General features: G+C 32.9%; 1 protein-coding gene and 1 pseudogene across 1 annotated transcript; one reads left to right on the top strand and one right to left on the bottom strand.

The window, feature by feature from the left end:
• Window positions 1-13482: 13482 nt before the first annotated feature.
• LOC105262184 (histone H2A-like) lies at window positions 13483-13733 on the top strand (annotated as a pseudogene).
• Window positions 13734-15770: 2037 nt separating this feature from the next.
• On the bottom strand, window positions 15771-16094 carry LOC131805091 (histone H4-like). Its single transcript, XM_059128337.1, has one exon. It carries the CDS (start codon window positions 16092-16094, stop codon window positions 15771-15773), a length of 324 nt encoding a protein of 107 aa, XP_058984320.1.
• Window positions 16095-16426: the final 332 nt, after the last annotated feature.

Genomic DNA, 16426 nt, shown 5'->3' with positions numbered 1-16426 from the left:
TGTTGCCCCACCTATTTATTTTTTTCAGGAATGATGTATGAATTATGTTTTTTTTTTCCTTTTCAGCATCAATGTTTTATACGCATTTTAAGAGATTTGCCCGATGTATTTAGAGAAGAAGTAGTAGTAATTAGTAATTTTCAAGAATTGAAGAAGAAAATAATTGATTTGTTGGGAATTTTGTTGTGAAAAATAATTAAAAGTATTATAAAAAAATACCACTAATATCTACCTTTGAAGTTGATTGAAAGACAATTATTTAAAACGCAATTGATTTCATGACATTTGCAAGTGTTCTAGGTGATATTTGCCTGTAAAGAGGAATTTCGTTTTGGGAATATTTTTTTCATAAATTAACAAAAATTTGACAAAATAACGTAGAAAATGGCTTTTAACACTGCTTTTAAAAAAAATTAGAAAAAATTATGTTAAATTTCATAAAAAATATTGCAAAATGAAAATACATAACCGTTTGTCACTGAATGCCTGTACATTGGTAGTGTGAATATTCAGGAGATTTTGTAACATTTCCCCGTAAATTATGACTTTTTGTGAATAATATTATATTTTGATGTAAATATACAAATTCCGAAATGTTTTTTAAGAATTTTTTATAAAACTTATTAAGAATTGTGCTTTCAAATTTATTTCAAGAAAAACATTTCTTCATTGAAATTATGCCAATAAGGGGATTTCTGCTGTCATAGACCACATAATAATTTCAATTTTTTCACATAGTAAAATATGAAATTTCATCGATATTTTTCTTTGATCCTAAAGTAAACATATCAGGCTACATTTTCAGAAAGAATTTTCAATAAATTTTCAATAAAAAATTCAATTAAATTTTAGTTGGAAATTTGTGATTACATTTTTATAATCTGCCAAGATAAACGTTTATAATTCACAAACGGCAAGTAATAATTACACCAAAGGTATAAAACATTTTTAGTGAAAATTATCAAAGCTTCTCCAGGAAAATTTAATTTCTCCGAAAACTTTTGTAAAAAATTAAACACGCTTCCACACAATCTTTCGAAAAATTTACCTATTGACTACTATGAACGTCTCCTCTTTTCGATGTACCTACACTTTAGCCCGCCGCTAACAAACCCCCTGTGGGTGACCTGCTGCTCATATATGCTGATGACATTCTTGTAGCAGCTTCTAGTGCGCATACGGAGAACACAAACATACGTAAAAATGAGTATTTAGGACGTTTATCAGCCTTTTTTGAAACATGGAAATTGAGCCTTAACGTCAATAAATATGAAGGAATTGTGTTTGAAGGTCTAAAAAAATCTTTTCCCCAGCTCCAGAGGGTTTGAGGCAGTACTCACAATCTCGGGACAAGAATTAGGGTTTCTAACCAAATTAAATACTTGGGAGTAATATTTCACTCCAAATTTGACTTCATAAAACATGTAGACTTTGTTTTAGCGAAGGCAAAGAAAATGTTTTGGGCTTATCAGCGGATAATCTGGCAATCTGGTGGTCTAAATCAAGAGGTTATTTATTTATTTATTAACAATTATATTTATAAGTTAGATTACAAATGTAATAAATTGTAGTAGCTGTAGCTGCTGAGGCCTTAAGCTAAAAGGATTATATACAAATATAATAGTTTTTATAGAATAAAATTTAAACAAGTTTATATATAGCGATGTATGGCAGTTTGTCTTATATAATAGAAGAATTGAGTATACTGAATGATTACTAATTTATTTTAAATGTAATTATAAAGGTTGCTTCTTTTTAAAATGTGTATTACCTCCACAAGTTTTGTGGTATCAGGGTTTTTTAATGTATCAATTAAATTAATATTGGGGAAAAGTGATTTTGTATATTGTTTGACATGTTGACAATTTGACAATAGGTGATTCATATCAAATGTGGTAGATTTGCAGAAAGTGCATTCCTTTTGTATGTCTTTGTTAATGATATGGTCGTGCGTTGCGGTAGAATGTCCTAACCTTAGGCAAATGATTTTTATTTGGTCGCGTCTTGACAGTAGTTTATTATTGTGAATATATGTTTTGATATTTGTTTTGTTATTGCTTATGGATTTATACCAGTCGGAGCAATTGTTCCATAGAGAACTTCTTTTACAGTAAAACTTTGTTTTAACAAAATTCTTCATATCTTTTAAATTTAAATTATCCGTAGTAGTAAGTGGAAAATTGAAAGCTTCCTTTTCAACTAAATCTGCGAACTCATTACCTTTTATGTTGGAGTGTCCCGGGACCCAGACTAGTAAATGTTTTTCATAGTTGATAATGTCCCTTATCAACGATGCATAGATGTTGTTATTATAAGGATTAGCAATACAATCTAATGCTGACAAAGAGTCAGATAAAATGGCAAATTTACCTTTTAAATATTTGGTATAATTAATTGCCTCATAAATGGCTATTATTTCTGCGGTAAAAACGGACGAATATTCTGGCAAAATCGAGTGTTTTATGATGGTATCTTCTTTTACAACACTGTAGCTGATGCCTCTTTGAGATTTTGATCCATCGGTGTATACAAATTTATATTCTCTATATTTTTCTTGTATATTGTAAAATTCATTGGAATAAATTTCGATGTTTGTATTTTCTTTGTTATACTTACAAAGAGAAAAATCTATGGGGTATGGGTAATACTGACAAAAAGGTTTATTACATAATGTTGTTTTGCGGTTGTATGGTATGTTATATATATCGCAAAAACTTTTTATGCGTTTTAGAGATGAATCCATGTTAAAGAACCTTTTGTTTTTCACACTTTTGTTAAAAAGATTAATTACAGGAGAATTGTCATTTAGTAGAATAGCTTTAAAGAATTTTGCTGTTGAAAGGTCTCTGTAACTTTCGATAGTATTAAGATTTGCTTCCCATAACATATTAGTTATTCTAGTTGTTCGATGCGCTCCTAGAGCTGTTTTTACAGCGGAATTAAAAATGGTTTTAATTTTATTTAAATTTGATTTTGTTGTGTAACCATATAGGAAAATACCGTAATTGATTTTAGATACAATGGTGGAATTAATAACAGAGATCAAGGTAAATGTGTTGCATTGAAATTTTCTGTTGGATAAACATTTTATTATATTAAGTTTATTTTGGAGAGAGAGGCATAAATTATTAATATGAGAATTCCATAGGTATTTTTTATTGAAAGTAATGCCAAGAATTTTCAAAGTCTCTACAGAGGGTATAGAGTGATTATTATTTATAAGTTCTGGACGACAGTTTCGCTTATGGCATATGTTTAAGTGTTTACATTTTTCTAGTGAAAGTTGAGCACCTGAAAATTAAAAAAAAAATGGCCAACATTGAGTGTCGAAATTTTCTGGTTAGACAAGTTTCTAACTATTATGAAATCATCAGCATAGGATACAAATTTGATTTCACTCTGAGACTCTAATATTTTTGCAAGTTTGTTGTAAGAAACTAAAAATAAAACTACAGATAGTGGCGAACCTTGGAGGATTCCATTATAAAGGGGTTGTGTGTCTGAAAGATAAGAGTTAACTTTAACTGTTATCTTTCTATTATGCATATAGTTCCTAACATAATTGTATATTTTTGGTCCTACGTCCCATTCTTCAAGTTGACTGAGAATAGCATGAACGCCAATCTTGTCAAATGCTTTTGAAAAATCGAGAGATATGAGGGAAATGTATTTTTTACATTTAAGAGACTACCATATAGTCTAAAAAGATTAATGGGTCAGCAATTGACTTATCCTTTTTGTATCCAAATTGAAAAGAACTAAGAAGTTTGTTAACGGTTACAAACCACCATAATCTTTTAGCAATGATTTTATCGAGTAGTCTGGAACAACAGGTATTAAGAGATATAGGCCTATATGCCAAAACTGACGTTTTATCAGAATTTGGAATTAGTATTACGAGACTGCTTTTGTATATGTGAGGAATATAAGTATTAAGAATGTTATTATATAGCAAGACAAGACGCTCTTTTGATTTATTACCGAGGTTCTTAATCATTTGATAGTACATTCTATCAAAACCTGGAGTTGTGCCTTTGAGTTGATTGAGAGAACATTTAAATTCAAATAGAGTTATGTCGTTTTCTAGAGAGCTGGCATATTTGTTCGGAACTAGAAATCTGGGATTTTGAGAATATTCTTTCTTATGGTATTGAAATACATCAGGGAAGTTACTATCTTCAGACAAAGTAGACCAAAAAACACAGAAACGGTTTGCAATTTGTAAAGGGTCAAAAATTTTGTCACCATTGATATACGAAATGCAATGCATAGATGTTTTAACGTTTATACCACAAAATCTGCGGATATTGTTCCAAATTGTTTCTGTTGTGCTAAGATTACTAATTTCAGAAGTAAAGTTTTCTACAGATTGTTGTTTGGCAAGCTTTAAATCGCTCTTGTAAATAGCATTAGCTTTTCGATAATTGATAAGGTTAATATTTGTGATATTTCTTCTGAAAACATTTAGGAGTCTGTTTCTCGTTCGCTTGAGTTCTTCTAGTTTACTGTTCCACCAGGGAACAGTTCGTTTATTAGACGGAATTTTGATCTGGGGTATTGACTCATTAGCTGATTGTATAATAATTGTTTGAATGTTCGCTGTTTCTTTATTTATATTGCTACTATATGGCTTTTCGTTACATAATTTTTCGGCCACATATAAATAACGGTTCCAGTTGGCTTTCTAGGTATTAAAAGGCGGTTTGAGTCGATGTTGATGTATATTATAGTTTTGTGAAAAGAGAGTTGTAATTATAGGAAAGTGATCGCTTCCATAGAGGTCGCTTTCGATTTTCCAACTAGCGTACATTGATAAAATTGGTGAAATTAATGTAATATCAATGTTCATAAATGTTTTATGTGTAGAGAAATGTGTTGGTGAAGCATTATTTAAAATCATTAAGTTAGACTGAGTTATGAATTTTGCTAATGTGTTTACTCTAGAATTGCTGGTTTTAGAGCTCCAAAGGGGATGCCAAGTATTCATATCACCTGCAATAAGTATGTGATTCGTTAGTGTGAAAAGATTTTCAAGATCGTTCAATTTGAATGACCTTGAAGGGTTTAAATAAGTAGAATATAAGTAGAATGTTTGTCTTGTAATGATTTTCACAACTACTGTATCCATATTGTCAAAAAATTCATGTTGAATTGAATTATGAATTAGTATCGCTGAATTTTTTGAATTATATAAAGAGAAATTAGTAGGTATTGGAATGTTAATAGTTGTTTTGAAGTGAGTTTCTTGCAAACATATTACATTTGGACTATGCTTCTTTATTAAAACTTGCAGCTCATTATAGTTGTTAAGGTAGCCTTTAATATTCCATTGAATAATTATTAAACCCATAAGAGTATGTTACGGAAAAAAGAGAAAAAAATAGCATATAATAAGAGAAAGGTAGCAAAAGTGCATTGAAGTATTTTTTTGAGTATTACCTTGTAGATGTTTTAAATATCACTATCCATTCCTTCGCTTTCCGTATTGTTTGTGCATAATTTTTTGTTGTTTTAGTTGGAGTCGTTTTGGTTCTCAATTCATTTCTCGTGCGCTTAGAGGTATTCTTTGGGAGAATAGTGACAGTCGTTGTTTTTTTCCTATTCATGGCTGCTGATGTTGTAGGACGTTCATTTATTTTACTTTCTTCTTTTTTCTTTGCTGGTTTGTTGCTTGTTTCTGTTTGTTGAACTTCACCATATTTGACGACTGTGCGAATTGTTTTTGCAAATGAGTTGTCGTTTGGATGGCGCTGCTTATATTTTTGTATTGCAATTTTGTTATCCACCTTTTCTTTGTTTTTATGGTTTGATTTTCTTTAAACTTGAGAAAGACGGGACATTTTTTATTGAGAACGAAGTGATTGTAATCGCTTCGGTTCTCTTCGGTGCAGTTTATACATTTGGTTGTTTTTTCACAAAGTCCATCGTCGTTCAAATGTTCTTCTTCACCGCAGTTTATGCATATCTTGTTGTTGCGGCATAGTTTTGTTGTATGTCCATATTGAAAACACTTGCGACATAATAATGGCATTGGTATATATGGACCGAATTAGAGTATTTTCGTAACCAATGTTAATACTGTCTGGCAAGTTGAGGGAGGAGAATGTTAATATTATTAGTCCAGTCTCAACGGGTGAATCATTTACATTTTTCTTTATTTTTTGTACTTCAATTACATTTTGTTGTTTTAGTTCGGTTAGGATTTCACTTTCAGGGATTCCTCTAAGTTCGTTGTTATAAATTACACCTTTGCTGCAGTTAAGGCGATCATGCTCTTTTTCTTCTACTCTTATTTCGGTAGAAAAAGAGACAAGTTGTATGAGCTTTGTGGCCTGAGTAGCATTTTTTGTTTTTACAAGAAGTTCTCCATTGCGGAGTTTTTTGCACATCTCTACTTCTCCACAAACACCGTCAATCACTTTTTTTTATTAAAAATTGAGAAACATTAATTAATGTTTCTTCACTGTTTATTCTTTTAATTAATAAGAATTTTGAACCAACAGAAATGTTTTTAAACAATTTGGTCTTATCTAATTCAAAAATTGCTGACTTGGATGATGAACTCATTTTAAATTCAATTCACGTATCAGAACGACGTTTGAATGGTGTCACAGTCAAGAGGCGACTGAAATCAAGAGGTTAAATTATTGATATATAAACAAATCATTAGACCAATAATTTCGTACGCAATTTCCGTATGGTTCGGCATTTCTTCCCATCAAATGGAAAGAATTCGACAATGGGAAAGAATGATTTTAAGATCTTGTCTTGGTATGAGGCCCTAAATGGACGAAAACGGGATATGGAAGCAGCCTCATAACAGTGAAGTGTACATAAACACCCCATTTTGGCGGAATAGATGTATTTTTAGTGAAATCTTCTTTAAAATTCCTAGAAAATGCACGTTTCTTGAATAATAATATAATAAGTGAGAGTTTAGTAGAATAGAACAGCTTGTCGAATCAAACTACCATGCTCCTAGTAGCCTTGGCACTTTGAACCGAGAAGGTCTCCTTTACATTGACAATAATCTACAATTCTATCACAGAAGGTATAAATCCTTCGATATTATCAACACCGTTTACCAAACCGATCAGTAAACGATGAAGCGCTCTTTTCTTTTGTAAATATTTATTATTACAACATATATATGTATAATAGACATAGACTTAGAAAAATACAAATATGCTAAGTAATATTAAGACCTTTTGTTAGACGTAAGTTATTGAAATATTGTTTATGGATTTTGGAATCAATAAATTTAAAGCAACCGCCGCTAAAAAAAATAATAGTATACATAAATTTGTGAGTGTATTTGTGTTAACAGTGAAATATAAACCAAACAGTGAATAACCATGTCTGACGCCGCAGTTGTTGAAGCCACCGCCTCCCCAGTTGCCGCTGTTGAGAAAAATGCCCCAAAAATGCCGCTGCCAAAGCAAAGAAGCCATCAGCTGCCCCTACGCACCCTCCAACCGAGCAAATGGTTGATGCCGCCATCAAGAGCCTTAAGGAACGTGGAGGTTCATCATTGCCCGCCATCGAGAAATACTTGGCCAGCACCTACAAAGTAGATGCCCAAAAATTGGCCCCTTCATCAAGAAGTACTTGAAAGGTGTCGTTGCCAGTGGAAAATTGATCCAAACTAAAGTTAAGGGTGCTTCTGTTTCATTTAAATTGTCTTCTTCGGCCTCCAAGGAACCCAAAGCCAAGACTGTTGAAAAGTGATGGTTGAAAAGAAGAAGAAGGCCCCAGCCGCTGTTGACGAAAAGAAGAAGGCTGCCGCCCTAAAATGTCCGCTGGTGAGAAAAAGGCAGCTGCCAAAAAACCCTCTGCCGCCAAGAAGACCGCTGAAAAGAAGAAGGCCGACAAAACAAAGGCAAAGGCTGCCAAGAAAACCGGTACAGTTAAAGCTAAACCAACAAAGACCGCCGCCAAAGCATCTGCCAAAAAGGCTGTAGCAACAAAGAAGCCAGCTGCTAAGAAAGCCGCCGCCAAGAATTAATTTTTCTTAGAAAGATTAGTTTTTTCGATATTCGAAAACATACTATCTAACAGCCCTTTTCAGGGTTACAAATTTAATTAAAAAAGAGACAAATATTTATTTTCAACAGCTATCGTATATTTTTGTTACCTAAAATAAAAATTTATGCACGTGTTTTATTTTGGGAAAAAATTACTTTTGCTGATTACTGTTCTTATTAGGTAATTTTATTGAGCCAATATAATCGTGGACACCACTGGATTATTTTTTAACCCAGGTCATAAAAGATAATAAAATATTTAAAATTTTTCCTAATTACCCATAGGTCATAATTCTCGAAAATCCCTATAATTTGGTCATTTTATAATTTCTACTTAATTTTGAAAAATTTGCCATTTTCATATTCTCTGTTAAATTTCACAAATTTCATCCAAAAATGACATTTTGGCGAAATATTTACATTTTCCATCAATACATTTTTTCCATTGAAAATTTCTACCTAAACCGTATATTTCGTTGCTTTGCCGTTGTGCTGAAACAAAATGCTCACACATACATCGTGCCCATTCGATGTTGATCAACGACGGCAAGGCAAATCACCACTAACACACGCACACATATACGACGACGATGGCTGTTATAGCATATCGCACAAGCAAGCATAGAACACAAGCATGCAAAGTATATAGAAAAATATATTTCCTATGGAATTTTATTCGTTTATTACTAAATAATGATAATTTGTAGTTTCAACAAAAATATGATCTCTTTTGAAATGTTTTTTGTGGCCCAGAAAAGGGACTTTTAAGGTAGTAGTATTTCTACGCAAAATGAAAAATATCAAGACATTTACTTGGAGCTGGTGTATTTTGTAACAGCCTTGGTACCTTCACTGACGGCGTGCTTAGCCAATTCACCGGGCAACAATAGACGGACGGCGGTCTGGATTTCCCGACTGGTGATGGTCGAGCGCTTGTTGTAGTGGGCCAAACGAGAGGCTTCGGCGGCAGTACGTTCGAAGATTTCGTTGTCGAAACTGTTCATGATGCTCATGGCCTTGGAGGAGATACCGATGTCGGTGTCGGCATTTTCACTTATTACTTTTTTGAATCACGCAAACAGTTTTAACACTGTTCACAAATGATAAACAAAACAGCAGTTTTGCAGTTTTAAGATAACCATTTATTTAATTGATTTTCTTGGTTTACATAAATGCTCAATGCTAAAGTATGTGATAGTAATATATTCCGTTACTCTAAGTATTTAATTATAAACGTTTTAGAGTCTACCGTAAATAATTTTTGTTTCTGCATATATATGTTTAGAATTCAATTCTTTTACATTTAAGTTAATAATTTGTTTTTGTTTTGCCCAAAAAAATTAAAAAAGGGCTAATGTTTATATATTTATATTATCTTACAACTAAAATACTTAATATCTAAACTTAAAACTAACTATATACAATATTTACATAATTACTGGTACATTATATATACTGGATTTAGTGCAGGTTGAATATATCTCCTGTGGTAATAAATAAGTTTATTATCGGCAACTTCAATAAAGCAACTGTGGTAAGTGTTTTCGTCTTAGCAAAACATCTATATTTTCGACATTATCAATGAAGTTTCTTATAATATTGTTTTCATTCGTTTGGCATTTGTCTAGAAATTTAATGGCTAGGTTGACCATAAAAACGTCTATTCTTTGAAACGTTATGGCATCATATATTGATTTACTGGCTGGATGTCTAAATTCCCTATTGTCATTAACGATGGGTTTTAGGGCCAGCGCCTAAACGAGAATTTTTCTTTCAAATCGTCTTATCCTTTCCATTTGTGCAGATGATATATCTGCCCAAGCAGGGAAGGAATAAGGGATTGTAGGCCTTATTATCTGGCGATATATTAGGAGCTTGATTTGGGATGTGATCCCATTTCTAATACTAAAGATTTTAGTATAAGCCATATAAAGTTTTTTAGCTTTATTTAGGACGTGATCTATGTGCCTACAAAAGTCAAAGTTTTTGTTGTAGACAACTCCTAAATATTTTATCTTGTTCATGTAAATACTTAATTTTCGCTCTAACGTGTGTCCAAAACGCCCTCGCAATGCCAATAACACATCGTCACGAAGGGATGTCACTAATGAAGATGTTGTACAGGATCCTTGTGGAACACCTGCTTGAACCAATCGTTGTACAGACATACAGTCACCAACTTTAACCCTATACGTCCTTTCCCTCAGAAAACCCGCAATCATTCTACATATTTACATATTACACCATTCTGCCACACGGTGTCAAAAGCCTTTGCCTACAGCCATTGTGCCCATTTTTCTCCTGTACCCATCCGTAACGTAGTTCGTAAATGCAGCTAATGCATGTGTAGTAGAATGATTTGATCTGAAGCCAAATTGGAAATTTTTTAAGATATTTCTGTCTTCAATAATAGTTTTAATTTTTTCCAAAAGAAAATATTCAAACAATTTACTAAATGGAGACAGGAGAGAAATGGGTCTATAATTACCGCAAAGTTTTTTGTCTGAATTTGGTTTCTGAATCGAAATAACCAAAGCATTTTTCCACGCTTTTATAAAATAACCGATATTTAGGCAGTGGTTAAAAAATATTGTGATTAATACTTGCATGGCATTTCCCGCTCTTTTCAGTGCCACATCTGGAATCTCGTCGATTCCACAAGACTTTATTGAGGGTTTTTTCATCATTGCTGTCCCGACTTTTGAGGGATCAACAAAACCACCTTCATGCCAGCAGGCTGTATTATAAACCGCTGACCCACCAGCCGCGAAATCAATGCAAAATTCCACCAAAGGCGTCGCATCTTCAACCCTTTCAACTGCCTCATTTATGAGACTTGAAAAGGAGTCAGGAGATGTATCATCTTCTTCTTGAATCTATTTCCTCCTTAGTAGTATTTCTGTCCCTAGTAGCATGTTCCCTAAGACCGTATTCCAATTTTCTTTGGAATCTATTTATATTCATTTTATTATAGTTATAATATATATTTCTCTAAGCAGCTTGTATGTTGTGAAAGGGTATATTAAATTCTACAGCTTTATGGTCAGACTCAAAATCATAGGTAGGAAGCCAATTTTGGTTTTCAGAGATAATACCAGATTTTGCAATAAAATAATCAATGTATGAATCATTTATTAAATTGGGCCTTGTGGGACCCTCAGTCGGACATACTGTTAAAATTGGGCTATTAAGTATGTAGTCATGTAGTTCAAGACCACGTCTATTTTTGGTTTCTCCACCCCTCCCCCTCCCCCTCTTACTTTGATGTTTCGCATTCAGATCGCAACCAATAAGCACATCATTGGTTGCGCCAAAATTAGCGATGTTATCAAGACTAGAGATTCGAAATTCTGTGGTTGGACTATGATAACAATAACAATAAATGTTCCATCAGATCTGAATAATTTGATACCACAAGACAAAATTTCACCCGTATTTATCTTAATTCTTTCTGATTTTAAATTATTTCTTACCAACATAGCTGTTCCCTCTCCTGAGCTGTTTTTCCGGCATTGTTTATGAAGAGTATATCCCTCAAAATCAACTCTATGTTTAAGAGACAGTTTATGTTCCGCTAGTAGTAATACGTCCAGTTTGTGTCTGAGTATGAACATTTTAAGATAGTGTCTTCTCTCAATAGACACTATAGAATTGACATTGAGAAAAATACACCTCAACATTCATAACCTTTAATGTGCATCAAAAGGCTAAGTATGGCAGTAGGTTTACCTTCAGCCATACTAATCTTCTGAAATTTGTATTTGATCTTTTAAGAGATTTGGTAAATTTTTCCCAAATGAATTAAAACATTCTTTGGTAATTGTACTTGCCATACTAGAAGGGCCATTGGAGGACTCTTTTGGAATTGGGTTTATTGGATTTTTACTCAATGGGGTATTTTTCCTGAGGACAGAGGCAAAGGCTGCCCCGTACGATTTTCTTTTAGACGTGCTGATCTTTGTTTATCAATGTCTACTCTCTTTTGTTTTTCTTCTTGTTTTTTGCGAAGCAATCCTATTCTGATTGGACAATCTGGGGAATTTGCCATATGTCCTTCGGTTTTGCAATTAATGCATTAGGTAATCGCTGTGGTCCAATCATATGTTCACTTTCAATGTTATTTTCATTGTCATTAGAGACAATGATACATTTGTCGAGATCATGAGATTCCCCACATCTTTCACAGTGATATGGCATGCCACAATTACTTGCAACATGCCAATAGCCCAGACAGTTGCGACATCGAGGAATATCTTTCACCTGATATTTTTTGTATACCACATCACAATTTATGATATTTCTAATTTTATATAATTTCCGGATATCTGTTGATTTACTGAATCTAATTATCCATTTGTTGGGAGAAATATTTTTAATATATAGAATGTTAATAGGAAAATCCGAATTTAAGAGAAATTCTTTAATTTGTTATTCATTAATTTGTTATTCAATAATGTAATAACTCCTTAGAAGTGTGTGTCTTAAATTGATATTTTCTCTCTCGCAGGAGGGATTTTACATTTTCAAAATTATCAAGACCCTGTATTCTAACACAAAATGCCGTTTTTCTTATAATCTTAATAGAAAAATTATTTTTTCCTATACGTAGATCTAATATATTGGCTAATTCCCTGAAACCTGAATTGTAAACCTATTATAGGCGGGAGTTTCTTACCCTTAATCGGGCCTCTTTTGTTGGGTGTTTCTGTCCTTGGCTTTCTTGTTGATGATGATGTTTCAGTTGCTGATGTTGTTGCTGCTGATATTGTTGCTGCTGATGTTGTTACTGCTAATGTTGTTGATGTTGTTACTGCTGTAGCTTGTTGTTTTTTGGAGGGTCCATTTATGAGTGATGATTTTTCTCCCACTTCGGCTTCGGCGTATTGCCTGCATTTACTGGATTACGGCCTGTATCCAGCTCTTTATTTGGTTAATTTTCAATGTCCATACTATTTGGCATTTGGACCGTACGAGAAGAATCGCTTGTTGCACATTTTCGTTGCAGAGTATTACTTCATCTACGCACAATTTAGAATCTTCGTCTTCATCCATGGTAGTTGTGCCAGCGGCAAAATGTATGGCCCCTGACGTTTTATACTATGCCGTAATAACCAAAATATACTACAGTAGTAATTTGCCACAATTTGAAACAAAATAGTTTATTTCCAAGAATTGTGGTTTAGGCACTAATAACTTATTATTTTTTTGAATCACACAATCACTTTTAACACGGTTCACAAATGATCAAACAAAACGGGGATACATACAGAATTTGTAGATTGTAGTCGACAATAATTTCAGGTAGTCACAGCTAGCAGGCATACACAAGCCAAACCACCTCATTATTGAAGAATGTGTGTGTGAGAAAAGTATAAATATCACGTTGAGAGTCGAAATTTTTTATCATTTGTGTTTTTCAGTGCCTAAGTGAAGTGCTCAAAACTAAAATAAAGTGAAAATGTCTGGTCGTGGTAAAGGTGGCAAAGTCAAGGGAAAAGCAAAGTCCCGTTCTAATCGTGGTGGGCTTCAATTCCCCGTCGGTCGTATCCATTGTCTGTTGCGCAAAGGCAACTATGCTGAGCGTGTTGGTACCGTGCTACCGTATATTTAGCCGCTGTCATGGCATATTTGGCTGCTGAAGTCTTGGAATTGGCTGGCAATGCTGCCCGTGACAACAAAAAGACTCGTATAATTCCCCGACACTTGTAATTGGCCATCCGTAACGAAGAAGATTTGAACAAATTGCTGCCTGGCGTTACCATTGCCCAAGGTGGTGTATTGCCAAACATCCAAGCTGTCCTCTTGCCCAAGAAGACCGAAAAAAGCCTAAATTATCTTGAAAGGTATTATGGAATGAAGAATTCAGACCAACGTATAAATCCATACAAATTTCAACCAATCCGTCCTTTTCAGGACGACAAAAAATATTTCAAAAGAAAAGGAATGCCCTCAAACTACATGAGTGAGAAGAGAAAACCAACCGAATGGTTAGGCTGTTGTTTCAATTCTGATTTAATTTTTAAATACATGTTCCTTACGTACTACTGAAACTAATCTAACTTAACCTAGTCGCAGCCACACAATTGTTCTTATCTATTCTAAAATTGAATGGAGAACATTGCAGGGCTGCTTGTCATTTCATTCTAGTGGTCTTGTGCATCTACTGAGCGCATCGATATCTGTGCGTGTGGGTCATAACCTTTATTATCTGACACATTATCGTATGCGTCAGCGCACAAGATCACCGAATTGTTCACATGTGGTATTTTATGGCGGCTGGGAAATATTTAATTTTTGTATATTGATTGTTTATTTCTAGTTTTTTCCAGCGCCTCAACCGCACTCAAAAGTATGTACAAAGTATTTTGTACACTACATTTGTATGAAAAAATAAAAATTTTCAATAATTTTCTATGAGATGTGGCAGAATAACTGTGTTTCGTTCTCAGTTGCATATTTATGTTGTTGTTGTTGTCCCTTATGATTTCAGGAATGGAGCGAGAGAGATCGTGGCGTCAATAAATGAGTGTGTGTACTATGAAGAAGAAGCATATGGCAGTTTGTGGTGGCTCGCAGTAATTTTATGTGAAAAAATCGCATTCTTGTGGAAGGCTTAAAGTAGATGATTTGCAAGGGAATTTTGGCGGCAGAATAGTGTTGTGGTGGAAATAAATCGACGCACGCTTGAAAATAAAAGTACATTGTGGAGCTATGGAAAATTCTTAACACAAAACATAGAATAAAGGTAACATAATTAAATTAAAATTAACGAAAATAATTACAAAGAAAAATAAAATAATGTAAATTAATAATTAAATTAAAATAAAATAAGAAAATTTTTAAAAATTAAGGTAAATATAAATGAAAATTTAAAGAAATTTATATGAAAATATTTGCAAATAAATTAAAGGAATTTTGAATAATAAATGGATTGTATGAAAATGAAGAATGCTTTTGACGAACTCGAAAATTTTTAAATTAATAATAAGGAAATAAATAAAATAATATTAAATAAAAGGAAATAGTGATTTTTAAAAATATTCAAATGAAAAATTATATACAAATTAATTGAAAATCGAATAAGAGAATTTAACGTAAATAAAATAAAATTCATTTAATGAAGAATTCTTAAATAAAATTCAATTTTTAAATAAATTTTCGGTAAAATTTTAAAGGAAATTTAATAAATATTTTCAACGATATTAAATTAAGTCTTGGAAAAAATTCATTTAAAAAATGTCCAAAATCACAACGAAATTTCTTTATTGCCACAGCATGGTTGTTCTTTAGTAATATCGACTAAATAATACAATACATACATAAAGCGACGCTATGTTATACTCATATTATACGAAAAAGAAGAAGAAAAAAGCAACTAAATGCGTTTATCGATGTGAGTTGCCGACGGCATGTTTATGATCGGGAATAAAATGCAGGACCTCGGTAAAATAATGTTTTCGGTGAAATTATTCTTTAGGAAATTGAAACGAGTAGGTATTTATATTTTTTCTTTCTTTGATTTTTATACATTTTTCACGAATTGTGAGAAAAAAATACGAGAAAGCTGAAAACGAAATTTAATAAAAATTTTACAATTCCTTTATTTCGTAAGATAAGTGTTTATTTTTTCCTTTATTTTATTTAAAAAAATAGATTTCAACAAGATAGTATCTCTTTTTTGATATATTTTGTGGTCCTGAAAAGGACCGATTGTTTTGTTAGAAAAAAAGATTTCTCCAAATTGCGTCAAGAATTTGTTAGCCCGCCGAAACAGTACAAGGTGCGGCCTTGTCTCTTCAAAGCATATATGACATCCATAGCGGTGACGGTTTTACGCTTAGCATGTTCGGTGTAGGTGACAGCATCACGAATGACATTTTCCAAAAACACATTCAGAACACCACGAGTTTCTTCGTAAATCAGGCCAGAGATACGTTTTACACCGCCACGACGAGCCAAACGTCTAATAGCTGGCTTGGTAACACCTTGGATGTTATCACGGAGCACTTTCCCGTGACGTTTAGCGCCACCTTTTCCCATGCCTTTACCACCTTTACCACGACCAGTCATTTTTTCACTTCAGTTTATTTTACTTATCACTTCACGAACTGTTTATGCACTAATGTTTTTTTCCCGTTTCAATTTCAGTTTCAATTTATTCATCAATGTCCATAAAAATTTTAAAATACCTTACGGCTAACAATATTTCCTTATATCTATACTTAACATAATTCTTACTTTTCTAAGTTTATCTATATAATACTTATCTTAGGCTACAGTGAAGCTGTAGCCCGCCTGGAGTTCCTAACATTTTAATTTTTAAATTCTTTAATCTACTTTTAAATATACTTAATTTCTAAGGTTAAATCTACTAATAACTACTTGATCTATTAACTAATCTA

Source organism: Musca domestica, unplaced genomic scaffold (assembly GCF_030504385.1).
Source record: "Musca domestica strain aabys unplaced genomic scaffold, Musca_domestica.polishedcontigs.V.1.1 5, whole genome shotgun sequence".
In the NCBI taxonomy this organism is placed as follows: domain Eukaryota; kingdom Metazoa; phylum Arthropoda; class Insecta; order Diptera; family Muscidae; genus Musca; species Musca domestica.
Note: the sequence above shows the minus strand (reverse complement) of the source record. Positions and strands in the feature narration are given on the sequence as shown.